The sequence below is a fragment of the Agelaius phoeniceus genome, chromosome 2 (genome assembly GCF_051311805.1).
Source record: "Agelaius phoeniceus isolate bAgePho1 chromosome 2, bAgePho1.hap1, whole genome shotgun sequence".
Lineage (NCBI taxonomy): Eukaryota > Metazoa > Chordata > Aves > Passeriformes > Icteridae > Agelaius > Agelaius phoeniceus.
The window spans coordinates 88,373,132-88,391,945 of record NC_135266.1 but is presented as its reverse complement, the minus strand read 5'-3'; the positions used below and the strand labels follow the sequence as shown (position 1 = coordinate 88,391,945).

The window sequence follows — 18,814 nt, the reverse complement described above, 5'->3', positions numbered from 1 at the left end:
AGTCTCTGTTCCCCTCAGCCCCAGGCTACAATCCTTCACTGTGTTGCTGGAAAATGCTGTGTGATTCGGGTCAGCTACCTGGGAGCAGAGCAGGGCTTGCTGAGAAATGCTTCCGTTTGTGGCTCTGCCGTGCCCGGTGCGTGTCTGTGTGCTCATGTCTGAGCTGCTGTGTCAAGATCTGCGTGTTAATGTGTGTGTTTGCTGGGGCGTGTGTGGGTCTAGTGGGTGGGTTCAGCTCTGCCCACTCCGTGTGTGTGTGTATGTGCTGCTCTTACGAATGTTGGGGTGTGAGAAATGCGCCAAAAGAGGACGTGAGATAAGGCCGCTCGCTCGCCCTGATGAAACGCCTCCTCTCCGTGCCATGGGTGCAGGCCCGGACTGGCTCTGCGTGCCAGCAGGCAGCATTCCCCAGCACCCATTCCACTGCTGCTGGATTCACCAGGCTGGGCAAAAGCTGTGAGGAAGCCTGTGCCTTCTGATCGGTATCTGTGTGACTGAAACACTGCAGCTGGTTAAGCAGCTAGAGCACATTGTTGAGCTGCACTCGTCACACTTCCCATCGTCCTTCCCTCAGGCTGGCACAGTGCCCTGCACGTACCAAAGAGAGCTTCTTCTTATGTCTTCTAGAGGACAATGTTTCCCACCCTCCTTAAGACATAACATTTGACCATCTGAATATAGTCACTTCTTGACCAATATGAAGTAAAGATTAGTTTTGTGAAGACTTAGCAAAAACAACCCAGTCTTGACGCATATATTACTCAGCCTTTGGGAACACGAAGGAAGCAAAGAGGGCTAAGATAACTGGCAGCCCTGATTCCCTCTATCCCATACCTTTTGTTCCTCTCCAGACCTCCTCATAAACTGTTCCCATGTCCAACCACTCTCCTGAGCTGGGTTTATCTTTCTACAGTTTGCTAGGAAACTTTCCTAAGAAATTCCCCTTGTAATTTCACATCTTGGTACAATTTTTTCCCCTCTCTCTTATGCTGATGGGCTTTAATTGAACTTGATTAGCCAGGTTGGTTTCTTACATTGCCTGTCAAATTTAGTTTCTTGCTCAGGGTGGACAAAAACACAGTGTGATGCAGTGACTGATACAGAAAAAACCCACACCACAAATGTTTTGGCCAAAGCTTCTTGCTCTTGCAGCCCTGCAGCCTCCTGATAGCTCACCCCTGAGCTCCCATCACAGCTCTGCTACTGTCTCCACCACCCCAGAAGCTGCAGCATCCCAGTTCACGACTGGGACATGGGTTTTGGGGCAGTTTCAGTTGTAGTTCACCTCTACATTCCAGAGGAAAGGAGGCAAAAACGGAGAGAGATCATAATAAGGGCATTTGCTTGTGGTAAAACAAAAGTATACTTATAACATTCTCTGTGAGTCACATGCACATAATTATTGCTATTCTGAGATACAAACCAGCGTTAGAATAAAATCAGATAAATAAATAGCACAAGGAAAGGCAAATGTACAGGTATTTAGCTCCTCTCTTTGCTAGAAAGCCTGGTTTCACAGGGCAAAATCAATCAGGAAAAAAAGCAGGCTTGTGGCCTAGATGCAGGCCAGGAGTCTTTTTCCAGTCAGAACAAAAGAAGAGGACAAGGCCTGAAGCGTTATAGGAAATGGGACTAGGAAACCTTGGAGGACTTCCAGGGGGTTGTCACGTCTTTCACATACAGCAGGACAGAATTTTCAAGGGAATGCTGGTTTCCTCTCCAGCATGAGGGTTTCTGCAGAACTATTAATTCTTTTAATAAAGTTAGTTCCCTAGTTCCCCTTTGTGAATCATTGTTAAAGCATTAAATATTGGTTTCCGCTGATTTTTTTTTCAACAGATACTTCTCCTTTTGAAAGCAATGGGGAAAGTATTAAAACTTTTAAATTTGGTTCACTTCAGGCTAACCAGCCAGCTTAATGACCAAAGTTTTCAGACAGTAGCTTCAGCCTACACTGCACCGTGGTTGAGGGCAGAATTTAAAGGTGCCTTGGGTTTACTACTGTGATCTCTCCAGTGATATGTGTGTGCTTTTTTAGCTGGGTAAATTTGTAGCTTCCTCCTCTACCTCTCTGTTCATCTTTTCTGGCTATTCACAAGTTATCCTTTTTCCTCTAATATTTTTTCTCTTCTATTCTTCTGCCTTGCCCTTCTAATCTGCTTTAGTATTTTCTTTCTTCACCTCATTATGTCCTTTTGTTTTTGGCTTCTGTCTCTCCATTGGTTCTTTTCTCACTCGCTTAACCTCCTGTTGTTTACAGGCCAACCTACATCCCACCCATCATCTTGTTTCTCTCTTTTATCTTTCCTCCCCTTCATTCCCCCCTCCTCCTAACCTCCTCTCAACAATAAAAGTTACTCATGGCTTGAGGGGGAAGCATCTGGCCCATGCTGGCTCTCATTCTCTCTCCTTTGTTCTGAATGCTCTTTTGTTATAAACACAACAAACAGTAAAGCACAAAATCAGCTCTCAAGGCAAACACTGCATAATAATCCTCCTTGTCCCTGCTCCTCTTATCTCTGAAGAATTTGTTCTCCAGGCAAAATAAGAAGAAACACGAGAGATAGGATTTGCCAAATTTGGAGGCGAGAGAGACTGGAAAGAACTTCATCATAGGGGGCAGCACCACTGAACTGCAACTTGGGCAGATTCAATAAAGTAGGTGAAATATAGGTCGCCAGGAGTTTAGACAGCAATCTTATTGATCAATCCCTGTTGATCAGTCTGTGCTCACGTTAGGTTGTAGAGGCATGGACAGGACCAGAAATGTTAGTTTTCTTAGCACCTAATTTTTAGCACCTTCTCCTCATTTGTGCCTTGAGCCAAGGCCTTGTGTATATGGAATGTGTTTGCCAGAGAATTGTACCTGCTGAATCTCCACTGACATTCTCAAAAAGCCACAGCAGGGTGCTTCTGTGGGGTGACATGCAAGCTCCAGTCCCTGAGATAAATTGAAATAAGAACAGGCTTGCTTATCGTTGGACCTCTTGCTTAATGTTAGATAGGGATTCTCTGATTAAACCAGCCTTTCTCAGAAAACGTAAGCTCCCTGGAAGTGAAATGCTAGTTGGCATGCACTAGTTTAGACATGCAAGCGTTCTCAAAGCTAAAAAGAAAAAAGCTTGTTAAGCAAAAGACAAGCCTTTCCCAGTCCCACAGCTCTGTGGTTAGGATACCGGTGTTTAATGTGGGGCAGCCAGCATCAGGTTCTGCTTGGGACCGGTTCTGCCTGGCCCTTCCCCTAGCAACCTTAGGTCTGGCTGCCCACGTGCCATGGGCCTCCATCCCAGCACAGTTACTGCACTTTGCACAATGCACGAGTATTACATTCACAAAAAGATGGATGGTTTTGGTGCAGTATCAGATAGCCCTGCTAAGGAGCTTCCCCCAGCAGCCGATCTCAGAAGAATTAGCTGTGATGTGGGAGGTAGGTGTGTGTCCTGGGACAGAAACAAAACTGGTATTTAGGAGGAACAGGATGTGATGCAAACTTCAAATCTAAATATTTGAGCATCAGCACACAGGGGCAAAACTCACTGAAATGGGTATTTTCCCGCACATTCCTTAGGGAAATTGGGGTTTCAGTGATGCATTTTGAGCTTGAGAAAGAAACAGTCTTTCTTGTTGCTGTTTACTTTTCCAGCTCTGTTAAATAAAGACCTGCTACCCATGATGTTCCGCATTATGTGTCGGAGATTTAATTTTCAGCTAAACTTTTATTGCTTCTAAATTGGACCAGTAGCTATGTATGCATTTAATCTAATCTTGCAGTTCGGGTTGCTCAGCATTTGCAACAGACTTATGTGTGTTAAGAATAAACAACGAATGAGGACATTTCAGAAGAATGCAGTCCAAAGATTGTCACTCTGAAATGTGAATATGCTTAAAGCCTCCACAAATATGCCAACTTCTCACACTAACAAGTAAATTAATATTTCCAGAGCTAATGCCAGTTTGGGACAGATGGGTGATCAGATTCAACGTGGAGCTTGCTGTGCTTGCAAACAAATGGAAAATAAGCTAGGAAAAAGAAAAAATTACTCAAAGTGTTAGGGAGCAGTGGGGAATATACATATAAATATGATAAGGTGGATCCTTCCAAGGAGCTGGGCTCAGACAGTCTGACCACAGACACCAGTCTCTCTGGTGCTGGCACAAGGCTGCAGCCCCGCTCCTGTTGCTGGTACACACACACAGAGGTGTGTGCACGGATGGCCAGGACACTCCTGATCCCCCCAGGAGCCAAACTGACATGGACTTACCCTCAGAGACAAGCAGACACCAGTGGTACTCACCCCTACAGAGAGCACCTCACTCCTAAAAATAGGATTTAATAACGAGGTAGGGCAAACCGTGCTAACCAACTGCAGATCAGCCAAGAATTTTCATGCAAGTGTACCTTCTTCCCCCATATCTCTCCCTTTCCCCTCTTTGTTTCGTCCCCTAAACATCTCATAGTATGTCTCATACAATCCCAAAATGCTCTTCCCCTGCATCCCATAAGGTGTCTGTGCCCCTGTACACAGCACCTCCTCTTTCACAGTTTGAAAGGTGCTCCAGCTTTGGCTTTGTGATGAATTTCACACCTGGGCTGATGGCTCTCCTGGGCTGCTGGCCCAGGCAGGGTGTCCTTAATCCGGGTTGTCACCTGGCATTGTGTCCCTGTTTTCCTCCGGGTGTATGAAAATGGAACCTTTGATGTGCTAATGGCTGTTGTGAGGGGCCGGGGAGTAGCTGGGGCCCTCCTTCTGCCATTGTCCCTCCGTGCTCCCCTGTGGATGTGAACAGGCGCTTTTGTCACACAACCAAGGAAGGAGGACTGTGCAGGCATCCTGTGCCCTTACACACTGCTTCTGCTAGCAAATAATATTTTAACAACAAAACACAGAATACCATGAGATATTTATCAAAATAAATATAATACATAAACACCCCATGAGGGTGTTTTATCCATCACCCTCATAAATGCCATGAAATAAACGGCTGTTTGTGAGAGTGAGTGAAGGAAAGCCTTGACCTGTTAATTTAGTTACATGTGGCTAGGTGATAACACCAAATAAACAGCAGAATCGAATTTAAAATGTGATTGTTCCAGTTCCCCAGAATTTGATGGCAAAAGTGGTGTCTGGTCTCAAGGTATTTTCCCCAACAATAAAAACCAAGGTAAGTCAGCTTTTTTCCCATTGTCCTTGCCCCCAGCGGCTGCTTTTTCTGAAGTCAAAGTCCTTTACAGATTCTTAATTCAGTGAAGACTTTTACTGTTTGGCATCACTTTTGCTTGATTCAAAGCACAGCTCTTCATTATTCTTCTGGAAGAGTTTGGCAATTGTTTGACCTGAAGGAAGGACAGTAAATGTGGAGCTCAGTAGGGTTTGATGGAATTATAGACTCATCAAATGGTTTGAGTTGGAGAGGACCTTTAAATTAATTTTGCTTCCATCTCCCTGCCATGGATGGTAACACTTTCTACTTTTTTTTCTAAAAGCCACATCCAACCTGGCCTTATGAACTTCCAGGGATGGGGCATCCTCGATTTCTCTGGGAAATCTCTGTTAGTGCCCTACCACCTTCACACCAGAGAGTTTCTTCCTGTTCTCTAATCTAAACCTACCCTCTGTTATTTTGAAGCCATTCCCCATATCCTGTCACTACATGCCCATGTAAGGAAGGGCTAAATCGGGGACTAGATCCTGCTTCAACTTTGCCTCTGTAGATTCCAGCATCGTATGAAAAATATATTTTTGACAACCAGACAAACAAAAAAAGGAAAATCCCCGAAACGCAGCTACCCAGAACCGTACTTCATCCAGAGCTTTGCGAGGTGGTGGGAGCACCCGCAGACTTAATGCTACTGCCGGTGCTGTTTGTGTGCCTTCCTCTGCACCGTCACTGCCCACCTTGCTGCTTTAGCTTACAGACCGAATAATAAAGACATTTATTTTTATATACAACAAATAAAAAATAAAGACGTCGCTTTACGTCACGCAGCCGCCATGGGTGCAAGCTGCCCAAAATAACTGATTTGTACCATTAGCGAACGCTTCGCGCGTGGCATCCGAGGTGTGGCGGCTCCTTGTGCGCTGCCTGCGGGGCGCAGGGCCATCGCCCCACGGCCGCCGGGCCCGCTCCATCACCGCCCGGCCGCCCCGCACGCAGATTCCCGTCACGGAGGGGCGTGAGCTCGGGGGGTGCTCCGTGATTGCTGTGTTTTGGCGTGGGGGAGCCGCCCCGCCCCTCCGTGTCCCCTCCCACGGCCGGGCCCATAAAGCGGCGGGCGGGCGCGGGCGGCGGCGTGCGCGGGGCGGTTCGGGCAGTCTCGGGCGTGGGCGGGCGCAGCCGCCGCCTCTCGCGGGTTCCGTTAGGAGCGGCGGGCGGCCGTTCGCTGGCAGTCGGGCACCGGGAGCCACCGACGATGGACACCAAAAAGGTACGTGGGCGATCGCGGGCTCGTTCTCGTCCTCTTTCTCCCCGCTGCCGCCGCCGCTCGGGTCCCCGGGCTCTTCGGCGGAGGGATGCGGTCGCGGCCGGCGTTCGCCTGCAGCTCGCCGTGGGGAGGGATGCGGCGGTGGTCCTGGCAGGGCCGCTGCTCGGCCCTTCGTCGGCCCTGTCTCCGGGAGGGGGATGGGGACCGCACAGTGCGGGAGAGGTTGTCGCAGGTCGCGCGATCGATTTTTGGTTCCGTGCGCGTGGCCTGATGATGCGCACGATGCTGTCCGCGTTGTAGGATATTGATCACGAGGTTTGTTTCGCTGGCGGCGCCGCACTCGGTTGGTCCCCGGGTTTAGGATGCTAAGCGGAAGATTGATGCTAAAGTTTTTTTTTTTGAGTGGTGGCAGTATGACTTATAAAGGCATTTTAATATTTCAAGAAGGTGGCAGACTATGTCCTTCCCCTCCTTCTCATATGGCGAGTAGGGGATATTTGTCGGCATCTCCTCGTCTGCAGCAGCAGAGTGAGCTCATGACTGCGTGTATTTGAGCGCACTAAGGGAGACAGCACATACCCGCCTGAACCTGGGGCGGGATGCCGGGAAATTACACGGGAACAGCCAGAATTGGAGAGGGCCGGCGCTCTCATCGCCATATTGATGGGAGATGAGGGCAGTGTGAGAGGATGGGGCAGAGGAAAGGAGAGTGTCTGGTCAAGGTCGTTCGGAGAAGCGGAGAGAGGCCACTCCTGCCGGGCTCAACAGGTTGTTGAGCTCTGGGGCTGGAGGCAGTGAGGGAGGGGAGGTGGTGAGGAGCATCTCCTACAAATCGAATGCAGCCGACGCCTGTGGTCGCAGGGAGGGGTGGCGGTTTGAATTCCATGCTAGTGTACAGACCTCAGCCTTGAGCCTTTGGATAGAGTGGGTGTAGCTGTGCTATATCTGAGCTCCCTGTTTGCCTTTTGGGAAGCGAGGCACTTGCAGCACTAACAAATGATCCATACATTAGATCACAGTCTGGCTCACTGGAGGGGATGGGTCATGCCATGTGATGTCTAGGTGGTGGGAGGCTGGGCAGAAGATGAATAGCAGGCAATAGCCAGGAGAAAGAAGTATGTAAGAGGGTAGAATAACTAAGCCTGCAGCTCATTTATGTGTCATGTAAGTGAGGGGTGCCCACAAAGCAGGGACCCTGTGGTCCCTGCAGCACCCAGAAGGAGAAGGTCAGCTGTGGTCACTGCTAGCCATGACAAAGCAGAGTCCTGGGGGGAAGGTGCTCCTGTGTGAGCCATGTGGAGAGCTGGGGTTTGTCTGCAGCTTTACCATACCTGCTGCATAGAGATGACCTGGTCTCGAGACCCAAAACTGTTTAGATATTATTATGCATTTCTGCAGGCATCCAGTTGCTTTGACAGAGCTGTGTCCTTGTGGTTCTGTGCCAAATTTCCTTGAGATAAAAATGAGGGGAGCGGTCACAGGGTGCCAGGGAAAATGCCTGGCCTGCCTAGGGTGTATTCAGGTTTGAATGCACCTCTGTGCTCATCTGCCCCCTGTCCACTTTGTCTCCATCACTGACCTGGGCAGGAGGACATTTACATGATGTAGGTCGGTGGAGGAAGCCATGTCTGAGAATCCTTTCCCCAAATGTTGTTTATTGAGGCAGAACTGGTCGTATCTGAGGGTTGTGCAGGCCAGAAGGACATACATGCTTGGCTTGAAAGATTGGTGGACGTGGCACGAGCACTATATAACAGAAGGTTATTGTCCAAAACTTTGGGCGGCTTTGAGAGCTGCTACTCCTGGAGCTGAGCTAGAAAGTGAGAGACTGGAGGAGCTGTGACAGTGGGCCCCACCTAGTAGTTTACTCTGCCAGGCTTAAGTACAATAATTGGAAAGTCTTGGAAAAGGAACTGTTAATATTTTTGGAAAAGCTTCCCAACCTCCTGAGATGGGAAGGAACACAATCTTTCTGAATTGTGCCAACTCAGGCAGTGGCTGCCTAAGTGCCAACTCCTGAGTCACCTGCTCCCCCACACCTCCCTCACTCGGAGCTGGCTTAAATGCCACAAGCTTTAAAAATGAATAAAATGTCAGATGCTTTTTGCTGACACTTCAATTTCTCTGTGGGACTTCTGAGGTTGGCCCCTTAAGCTTTACCTATGACTCTGAGGGCTCAGCAGTTTTTATTTTAATTTACTAGAGATTCAGGTACACTGAAACTTCAGGGAGTGTGCTTAATGTAAGATACCAACTATTGCCACAGCTTAAAGAAAAATAGACGGGGAGCTCGGTAGCAACTGCTGCCACCTCTTGATGTGGCCGCTGTGCCAGTGCCCTGGGGCAGGGATGGGAAGCCCTAGCCTGGGAAAAACAAGCCTGTTGCCGAAGAGAGTGTGTGTTGTAACTGTTGTGAGTGACTGCCAGTGTAGCTCATGGCCAGATCTGAGACTCAATTTATGGGAACTTGTCAGCTGGCTCAGGGAAGAGTTAGACCCTTCTTTCATGACATGCCAGAGATCAGCAAAAGCTGCTGTAAAGCAGATCAACCCAAAATAACAGCCACTAATGCAAGCAGTGTATTCGTTACTGATGAGCTGAGAATAGTTGCTGAAGGTCAGGAGATAACAAAGGGGAGGCCCTGACAAACCCTCCTACTTGTAGCCGCAGAACTTTTCATGCTGTACAGTTGCATCTCCCTTTCTAGGGAGGGGGATCCAAGGGATGCAACTGGTACTCACCCTTGCTGGATAAAAGCCCATTCCCTGCCCTCAGAGCACTTGCATGTGGCACCTATGAGCTGCAGCTGCTCTTTATGCTGAAGAGAAGCTCAAGTTGTGTAGAAAGCCAAATTAACTAAATAATTGTTCCCTCTCTTTCCACAGAAAATCACAGCGCCTCTTATCTATGCTGTTTCCATTGCTGCCATTGGATCTCTACAATTTGGATACAACACCGGTGTCATCAATGCCCCTGAGAAGGTGAGAGGAAGGGGGAGGTGGGATGCGTGAGTTGCTGATGGGACCACAGTGGTGTAGAAAGGAGAGGAACTGTCTCCCAAGTAATTTGGTTTTGGTTTATGAAGTCAGTAAGGTATTAAAACCCCCCGTTCAAATACAATATTAAACAGGAAGAACAAAGTTTTGGGGAGGGGGGAGAGCAAACAGAGAGGTTAATTCTCTTAATTAGAGGCACAGGAAGGGCAGGAGAGTTCCATCTGCCATACGTGGTGTGTGGAGGAATGTGAGCTGCCTCAGTTTTGAGTCAGAATAAACCAACCACGGCAGAAGGAATGTAGAGAGCAGTGTGCAGAAAACAGTTAAAGGTTGGTAGGAATTACAGCTGCCCTAATTTAGTTTATTTCAAGTTTATTTTACTTGTTTATTCATTCCTTGTATTAAGTACAGATTCAGTGCTTGTAAAAGGGTTGTGACTTGGACATTTGACCAAACCATCCCATGACTGTAGCCTAAGAAAAAGAGGTGAAGAAAATGAGAGATGTGGTTTTCATGTAACTTTAAGATGGTTCCTCTGTCAAGAACTGAGTCACGAATACCACATCCACCCTCTCTCCGGGAAGGGATGTTCACCACGGGATGGGGGATGGGGTCAGTCCTCCCTAGTTAATGTCCTGCTGCCATCTGCTGGGGGCAGACACTCCGTCCCCCCAGCCCATGCCAGAGTTTACCTCACTAGCTACAAGGATGCCTGGGAAATCAGCAATGTGGCCCTGTCACATCCCCTCTGAGACAGCATTATGTAAGAAATAAACAATTTTTCAGGCTTACTTCAGTGAAGCCTTGTGTGTCTCCAGCTATTTCTATACCAGAAATCCTGTCCCTGCTGTCGATGTTTTGGTATTGCCAGAAATGTTCCCATCCACTCACTGGTCATGTTTTCTTGTTCCCTTTCATTCCCAACTGTCTCCCGCCTCCTCCCAAGAACCATCAGTGACTCATCTGAAATATTCAGAAGATAAGCCTGTTCTCATTAATAAACCCTGCTGTCCTGTGGGTACCCTGCCTGCCCCTTCACTCAGTGAAGCACTCTCCCTCATCATACTGAGCCACTTCTGTGCCCTTGTCTTCCTCTTGTATAACTTGCTTTTAGGTCTCTCTCATGGCAGCAGGAAGCAGAAGGAAGGCAGTCTCCCCTCTCCCACGTGTAAAATGTCCCCCTCTGGATTGTAACTCTTGCTACCTGACTCCTCTTGCAGATCATCCGGGGCTTTTTCAACAGAACCCTGTCAGAAAGGAGTGGGGCGGCTGTCTCCCAAGAGCTACTCACCTCTCTGTGGTCACTTTCTGTGGCCATCTTCTCAGTAGGAGGCATGATTGGCTCCTTCTCAGTCAGTCTCTTTGTAAACAGATTTGGCAGGTAAGTTGGGAAGTGGGGGATGCAAGCTGTTGGAGAACTTTTCCCTTTACAAAGGAGTGTTGGGAGGAAGAGGGCAGAGGTGGGAAGAGATGTGTGGGGAGAAAGCAAGAATGTGTGGGCTGCAAAAAGAAGGATTGCAGGCCAAAGCAGGATCTGAATGAGAATTATTCCATTCTGTTCCCACCCCTGAGATGGGAGATCACGGGCAGGTTTACATTTACCCCTCTCCTGATGATTTTCCTGCTGTATTGCCAGTTTAAGTTCAGTCTTGACATCTTTACCCTGGCAGGAGGAACTCCATGCTGCTTGTGAATGTCTTGGCCTTTGCTGGTGGCCTTCTCATGGCCTTCTCTAAGGCAGCAGGAGCAGTGGAGATGTTCATTATTGGCCGCTTTATTATTGGCACCTTCTGTGGCCTCTGCACCGGCTTTGTGCCCATGTACATCAGCGAGGTGTCACCCACCAGTGTCCGTGGAGCCTTCGGCACCCTCAACCAGCTGGGCATTGTTGTGGGCATCCTGGTGGCTCAGGTAGGCCTGGTTCAACCTGATCCTGCCCTCAGTGGGGTGAGCAGGGCTTTACTTCCATCAGGGGCAGAGTGTGGATCCTGTCATACTGGGGTGGGGGGTGAGGAATTGAAGTGTTTGAAGTCACTCTTGTTTCTCTTCTGTCCTTGGTGTAGATCTTTGGACTAGAGGCAATCATGGGCACTGAAGGACTTTGGCCAATGCTTTTGGGGTTCACAATCCTCCCAGCAATCGTGCAGTGTATTGGTCTTCTGTTCTGCCCTGAAAGCCCCCGCTTCCTATTGATCAACAAGATGGAGGAGGAGAAAGCCCAAGCAGGTAAGAACTCATCTCAAAGGGGCAGGGCAGTGTTCTGGCTCCCAGCCTGCACTGAGCTTGAGTGGGAGGCCAGGACTGATCCTGGTGCCTGTGGTGAATTAGGGTGTGACTCCCGGAGGGCATCAGGCCTGGCCTACCTTCCCATCCTTTAGGTTGCACCAGTGCCAGGAAGCATTGAAAACCTGGCATCCCAACAGAGGCTGCAGGTGGGATCAAGATGTGAGGAGTGGCACCTAGCCTGGTGGGATGTAGCAGGACCAACTGCTGCTGCCACTCTCCCAGCTCCTCCTGAAAGGCAGGAAGTAGGCTGGCATTTACCCAGAGCTTGGAGGGCTGGGGTCAGCTCTGGCAAGAGCCTGAACAGAATTGCAGGATCAAACATAACCTTGGAGATCAATCAACATGAGCAGGACCTGGGCCCGGTTTCTGTGCTGCTCACAGCACCCTGACCTCTGGGTTGAAAAGAAGAGCAAGGCTGGCAGCAGAGGCTTGCCCTTTCCCATGCAGCAGGCCTCAACACCAGCTGGGGGTGTTCAGTCTTCCTCCCATGCCCTCCCTGCAGCAGCAGGATGGGACTCACACCTGCCCTGGCCAGTAGGTGTGTATCTCATACCTGGTGTCTTTGGATTCTTCCCTCCAGTTCTCCAGAAGCTCCGTGGCGATCGAGATGTATCTCAAGACATCGAGGAGATGAAAGAAGAAAGTGCTAAAATGTCCCAGGAAAAGAAAGTAACTGTGCCACAGCTCTTCCGTTCTCCAAACTACCGTCAAGCCATTATCATTGCCATCATGCTGCAGCTCTCCCAGCAGCTCTCAGGCATCAATGCTGTGAGTTATCTTGCTGTCTCATCTTCTGGGCCTCCCTTATCTCTGGCTAAACTTGCACTTGCTACTGGTGCAGAGAGAACTCTCAAGTCCCAAAACATCTTTGTGCCTTGACTGGAGGTCACTGTTTTGTCATCTGGCAAAGATGCTAAGATGGGAAATGGATAGTGTGGCTTTCACTTTGCCCATGTGCACCCTGGTGAGGCACTGCAGCCTTGCACCAAGTGAATGAACTTAGACTGGAAACATGCTGTTTTATAGTGTGGAGTGCTGCTTAGAAACTCCCTGATAGGAGTGCAAGCTGTTAGGCAGAGGATGAGGGACATGCTCTCAAACATGGAATTGTGACTGTGTCCAACTTTCTCCTCTCTTCCCAGGTATTCTATTATTCCACGGGGATTTTTGAACGAGCTGGTATCACACAGCCTGTCTATGCCACCATTGGAGCCGGTGTGGTGAACACAGTCTTCACTGTGGTGTCGGTGAGTGGGACAGGGCTGTGTCTGCCTGGGCGTGTCTCTGGCAGATGGGACTACAGACAAGTATCCAGGTGCTGGCAAAGCACTGGGCTGTGCACTGACCTGTGGGAACAAAGACCAGCGTGCATCAAAGGCGTGGTGGGAGGGGAGAGGGGCAGAAAGAGATGTTGTTATCTTAGATGAAAGAGAATGTGGAAAAAGGAGGGCACGTGGGGAAAAGAGTGATGAGAGAAAGCAGTAGCAAGAACCAGAGTGGAGAACTTGTGCTGACAATGGAGCAGCCCGGTGGCCTGCACCGAGATCATCATGGTCTCTGAGGTTTATGGGCAGATAAGGAAAAGATGCAGGAGACACTGAGCAAGGAGGTCTGTCCTGCTTTTGCTGCCAAAGTAATGGACATTTTTTTCCTTCTGCCTTCTCCTTTCCAGCTGTTCCTGGTGGAGCGTGCTGGCCGCCGGACCCTCCATTTAGCTGGTTTGGGTGGCATGGCTGTGTGTGCTGCTATTATGACTGTGGCTTTGGCTCTGAAGGTGAGTGATGGGTGTTATTGTCCAGGCTGACCCCAGCAGGAACTGATAAGAAAACACATCTGCTTTGTTCTGCAATACTGCCCTGTAGGCAGGTAGAGCCAAGTGTGCAATGGAAAGAGCAATTTTATAACTCTGGGAACTGCTACAGTGTTTGCAGTGCAGCTGAGAAAGTTGTCATGCTAGAGATGGCGTTGTGCTGATCATACTTTGTTCCCTTGCAGGATGTCGTGGACTGGATCAGATACATCAGCATTGTTGCCACTTTTGGCTTTGTGGCTCTTTTTGAGATTGGCCCTGGCCCTATCCCGTGGTTCATTGTGGCAGAGCTCTTCAGCCAGGGCCCACGACCTGCAGCCATGGCAGTGGCTGGTTGTTCCAACTGGACCTCCAATTTCTTAGTGGGAATGCTCTTCCCCTATGCAGAGGTAAGTCCTGGTTTATGAAGCACTGTGAAAGCACTGCAGCATTGGAAAAGGCATCCAGAAAAGCAGTAGAATCTGCATCTTTGAAGACTTTGGCACATGACTATATGACCTTTAATAACTTGACCTCTCCTAGGAATTGTCCCTGCTTTGGGAAGAGGGCTGGTGAGTCTTCCAGAGGTCTCTGAGTCAGTGTTATGATTGTTACTGGAGGCTGTTGCTCACCTTATATTCTGCTGTCTTAACTGGTTGCAGCTTACAAATATTTGCAAGAGCCATCTTAGTTAGCACATCATTGCTTTTGCTTTAAAAGCATCAATTTTGGTCACCCTCAGGAAGATTAAAGACTTTTAGAAGACCATAGGAATGTGATTTCAATTTTTAAAATGCTGTGATGAGAAAAAAGTCAGTAAGGGCACTGTTGGAGAAAGGTGTTGGAATTTTAACCTCTCAACAGCAAATGACCTTACATGTAATATGAAAAAAAATCTTTTGTGTGTGTTCTCCCTGCAGAAACTATGTGGCTCCTATGTCTTCCTCATCTTCCTTGTTTTCCTGGTCATCTTCTTTGTCTTCACCTTCTTCAAAGTGCCAGAGACCAGGGGCAGGACTTTTGAAGACATCTCCAGAGGCTTTGAAGGACGAGGAAACGGCTCATCACCCCAGAAGATGGAGATGAACAAAGCTGCCTAAGAGCGATGACACACCCATTCTTTAACTCGTTCATGCTTAAAGAGTCATTAAAGGAATGAGCAAAGAAAACCATGAGAACTGGGACGTTTTTCCCCTCTTCAATTGCTGCTATATTCTTTTCACCCACATGCTCACCCATTCTGCCAGGCTTGCCAGCATTAAGCAATTCTGATATGGGTGATCTGCCATACTGGAAAGCACCTGGCACTTGCAAAAATAATCTCATCTTTCCTGCCACAAACATCAGGAGAACAGAGAAGAGCTGGCAATATTTTTACTTTTCTCACATAAAATTGCCATTTGGGGTTAACATACTTATGCACACAGTGACCATTATGTATTTGACCCTAATTACTATTTTTGTAGTGAGTTGAAGTGACCTGCTAAACAAGTCCCCAGCCCTTTGAGTCTACTCTGTGTGCGTCTGTATGGTGTTACACTGGAATTTGGCAAGCTTACCAAAAAGCATTTGTGCTTTTTCCTATCCAGTGTGCACTCTTTTTAGCCTCAGGAAAAAGGGGACCAAGTCACGTGCATATTTTTTCCTGCTCTTTTATTTTTTGTATAGACAGACTGAAAGCATACTTTTACTTCAGTTTATTTATTTGTATGTCACTTTGTAAATATTTATTTTTTTAAAGGTGTACAAAAATGTACAGATAAAGAAATTGGAGAGGTTTAAGAGAAATAGCTATTCTAACAAAAGATGCTGTAGACTTGAGGTGCAATAAGACTGTAAAGGGGAAATGTACTAAAAGAGGTTGAGCATTTTGGTATGTACAGCAGAGCCAATTATGCACATCACCTTGAAGTTATTTGTGCCCTCTGGGAAGAAATTCGAGGAGTTCTGTACTTGTGGGAAGAGGTATGTTTCTGCACTAAAATCTCTGTTATTAGGGATTTTTGGTGGCTATTTTAAATAATTGTTCTCAAATGTTGATGAGAGTGTGATATTGCATCTTAAAATTGGTTTTGTTGGATTATATTTTCAGACATGGTTTTAAGCATTCTATGGATGACTGAGGGTGGTGATTGCAAACCAGAAGGTAATTTTTCCTGCCTTCTCTTAATTTTATTTCTTTTTTGGCTTCTCTGTTATAGTCTAGTACATCATAAATTCTGAAACTTGCAGATTGTCATTTAAAGGAGCGCAAGGATAAAGATTATTTTTCAAAGCTGTATTTTCTTAGCAGTTGTTCCTATAAATATTACAGAGGGTCATGTAGCATGACCCTTCTGGACACAGGCATGGTCAGTTGTGGTACATGTAAGTTCATGAGAGTAGAGATGTGGGACTAGACACCAGAGCTATTGGAATTTGCTGGTTTAGCAGTGTGAAAGGTCTGTAGTGCTCAGTCCCCTGCTTGGTTGAAGGCCGGATGTTTTTTGCCCCATATGTCCTCTCTGGAAGGTCTGCATGATGTTGTGGTGCTCACCAGTGTGCTTTGTAGATGTGTACAGCTCTGTTATAGTGCCTCTGTTCTAAGGGATGTGGCAGGCAGTAATTGTTCATCAGTAAATGTTGGTCTCCTTGCTTGTCATTCCGCTGGGCAATCGAGTTTGTGTCCCCCACCCTTGCTGCCAAGCTAGCTCAGGCAGGCAAAAAATAGTGCCTAGGGTACACTTGCAGTCAAGGAGGGGCAGCTTTAATCCCTGCAGCGTTCTGTGACAGGCTCCAGGCCCGTGCCTGTCCAGACCTGCACAAAATATCTAAAGGTAGCACAGAGGTAGGTCCAGTTTACACTCCTGCTCTTCTGAGATCAAGCTGCAGTTTTTGGATGTGGTCAAACTTGGGTTGACCTGCTGGAATTCATCACTGGATATCCTAGAAAAGAGGTAGGCCCACATATTCTGAGGTGGTAAAAGCAAGAAAGGTTGGAATGACAGCAAGACTTTTGCAGCATGGGTAGCCCAAGCTTTCTTGCCAACTTAGTGCTTCAGAGCAGGTTAGAGAAATTCCCATTGATGTATATTCTGGGGGGTCTGTCTGACATTTTCAGTAACTAGTGATGACATTTCTACCTTCCCTAATGAGAAACAGTTGCAAAGATCAGTTAAATTTGCTGCTGTTAAATGCTTCCTGTGAATTAATTTGAAATGCCCCAGCTTTGCACAATGCAATCATATTACATCCAGTTTTCCCAAGCTTTTTATTTAGGCTTACATTCCAGATATTTATTCTCAGAAGTATTACATAAGATGTCTCTCCCAATTTTGATATTCTGGCTCAGTTACATAGATTTCTGTGCCCTTCCTTTGGCCCTCCAGCACATCCAGACATGATATTTCTGTATGGGTATCTGTATGTTAGGAAATTCCCCTCACAGCTGTGCATAAGAGCATTCCATACTTTGCATCAGGTGTGTGTTGGCTTGGACCGAAATGTGTAGGCCTTTCTCACATGGTATCTTTCTTAATTTCTTTTTCTGTAACGGCATTGTGAATATTTCCGATGGATTTTATATGCTTATTAATGTGGTTGTTTCCTGGTTTTGAAATAAAAAATATGAAATAAATACCTGATTTGGATTTTACCTTTATCCTGTAGGTCTTCTCTTATTCTTTTATCAAAGCCTGGGACTGCATCCTGAAATGTCACCAGCATCTACCCTGCAACCTTTCTGGGTAGCTAGGCACTCTGGATTTACTGTTTTATCCTACTGGAAGTGATAATTTCTCTCAGCTTCTATGCAAATCACCTTTAATTCCCTTACTACCACTTCTTAGCAATTTTTAAACTAAAGATGTGCTTCTCTGCTTCTTGTTTGCCAAAATCCTTTTTGTTTGTGTGCAAATACTTTTCCAATGTAATGGGAAGGGAGAGGAGAAGTGGCTGGAGGTTATGAATCCTGCCCAGAGCTAAAGAAGGTGAGACTTTTGCCCCTGCTCTGTTCCCACTGCACTCCTCACTTTCACTGCCAGGAGGGTGAAGAAGGGCCCCTTTCCCCTGTAGCTGCTTTCCTCCCTCTGTTTGGGATGTGACCTTCATGTCCTTCTGTGAGATTGTGCCACTCTGTACACTCAGCAGTGAATATTGGAAAGGAGCAGAGGGATGGAGAAAAAAACCCACTGCCTCAGGAGCTGATCCTGTAGCTCAGGGACTGCAGCATTCCTTGGACTACTCTCAGGTCTCTGGGCTGCTCTCAAAAAATATTTGAACAAAATATGCTTCAGTAGAAGAGGATGGGATTAAGTGAAAGGAAGGAAAAGATGACAGACCCCAGAGTACCTTGGAGCAGGAATGTTTCTAATATAATTCCAGAGTCAGCAGGCTGCTCAAAGCCTAAAACAAGGAGAAAGTAGGGAACAATGTAAAGTCTGGAAAAGCTCAGCAGAGCAGGGAGCCCATGAAGCCTTTCTGAAAGCTGCTGTTGCTGGCTGCTGTGTGCTCCCAGCTTGCGCCTGTGTTTTGCTAAGCTTGGTATGCAACCAGCCTTGGAGCTGGGGAGTGCCCTGGGCTAATCTGTCTAGGATTGTTTTTCAATTCTAGCTCAACTACAAAAATAAAGCCCAGCCATCCAAACTCATAAGCATATCCAGCTCAAACTTAACTCTTAATATTTCAGTCTTCTTTGTCAAAGTGGAAGCAGAGAACAAAATCACTTGTGGCCAAAGCATGTGATTCACTGAGCACTAAATTAATCTTCTGTGTAGTGTTTGTGATAAAGCTTGGGTTAGGGAACAAAGTTTTGGTTTAGATCTGGTTAGTTCTTAAAATTGTAAGGAAGCTTCAAAAGGAAAACCTGTTTCCAATTAAATGGTTTGAATGCAATTTAATGGTTTGAGGATGGGCTGTTTTCAGCTGAAAATGTTCATCCCATCCAAGTGAGCATGTAGGCAGTTCTTGTGGCCACCACGATACCCCACAGAAATGAGTCACTGGAGAGTTCTTGGAATGAAACTGATGCTGAATGGACAGGAGAAGAACCCCAAGGGTCCCAAGTGACATCAGCCATGTCAAAGGTTCCAGTGCTTTTTTACAGGCTGGAGCACAATAAAGTGTCACAGCATCGCTGCCAACATCTGTTGCTTTCTGCTTGTGTTATTTCTGATTAATGTGTTTGCATGCCAGCCAAGAACAGCAGTTTATTTCTGTGAGAAGAAATGTGGGAAAAAAAAAATCTCCAGCAAACAACATTTTATTGGAGGTAGATTTCCCTGCTGCACATCCAGTGCAAAAATCTTTTAATTTGATGTTCTGTTCTGAAAAGAGGACACC

At 47.1% G+C, this 18,814-nt stretch overlaps 1 protein-coding gene and 1 long non-coding RNA gene across 2 annotated transcripts; one reads left to right on the top strand and one right to left on the bottom strand.

Annotated features, from left to right (window-relative positions):
- Window positions 1-4,890: 4,890 nt before the first annotated feature.
- On the bottom strand, window positions 4,891-6,158 carry LOC143693379 (uncharacterized). Its single transcript, XR_013181005.1, has 2 exons — window positions 6,029-6,158; window positions 4,891-5,335 (listed from the first exon to the last, which is right to left on the bottom strand). It is a non-coding gene; the product is annotated as an uncharacterized LOC143693379 (long non-coding RNA).
- Window positions 6,159-6,264: 106 nt separating this feature from the next.
- On the top strand, window positions 6,265-17,135 carry LOC129135007 (solute carrier family 2, facilitated glucose transporter member 3). Its single transcript, XM_054654847.2, has 10 exons — window positions 6,265-6,427; window positions 9,310-9,405; window positions 10,641-10,801; window positions 11,091-11,331; window positions 11,484-11,646; window positions 12,287-12,474; window positions 12,849-12,953; window positions 13,379-13,480; window positions 13,702-13,905; window positions 14,416-17,135. The coding sequence occupies exons 1-10, from the start codon at window positions 6,413-6,415 to the stop codon at window positions 14,593-14,595; spliced, it is 1,455 nt and encodes a 484-aa protein (XP_054510822.1). The 5' UTR covers window positions 6,265-6,412; the 3' UTR covers window positions 14,596-17,135.
- Window positions 17,136-18,814: the final 1,679 nt, after the last annotated feature.

What these genes read in the sequence shown, in the direction of transcription:
- LOC129135007 (XM_054654847.2), top strand. An exon ending in TGGGCATCCTGGTGGCTCAG is followed by an intron (nt 11,332 to 11,483) that starts GTAGGCCTGGTT and finishes TCCTTGGTGTAG; the next exon opens with ATCTTTGGACTAGAGGCAAT. An exon ending in AGCTCTCAGGCATCAATGCT is followed by an intron (nt 12,475 to 12,848) that starts GTGAGTTATCTT and finishes CTCTCTTCCCAG; the next exon opens with GTATTCTATTATTCCACGGG.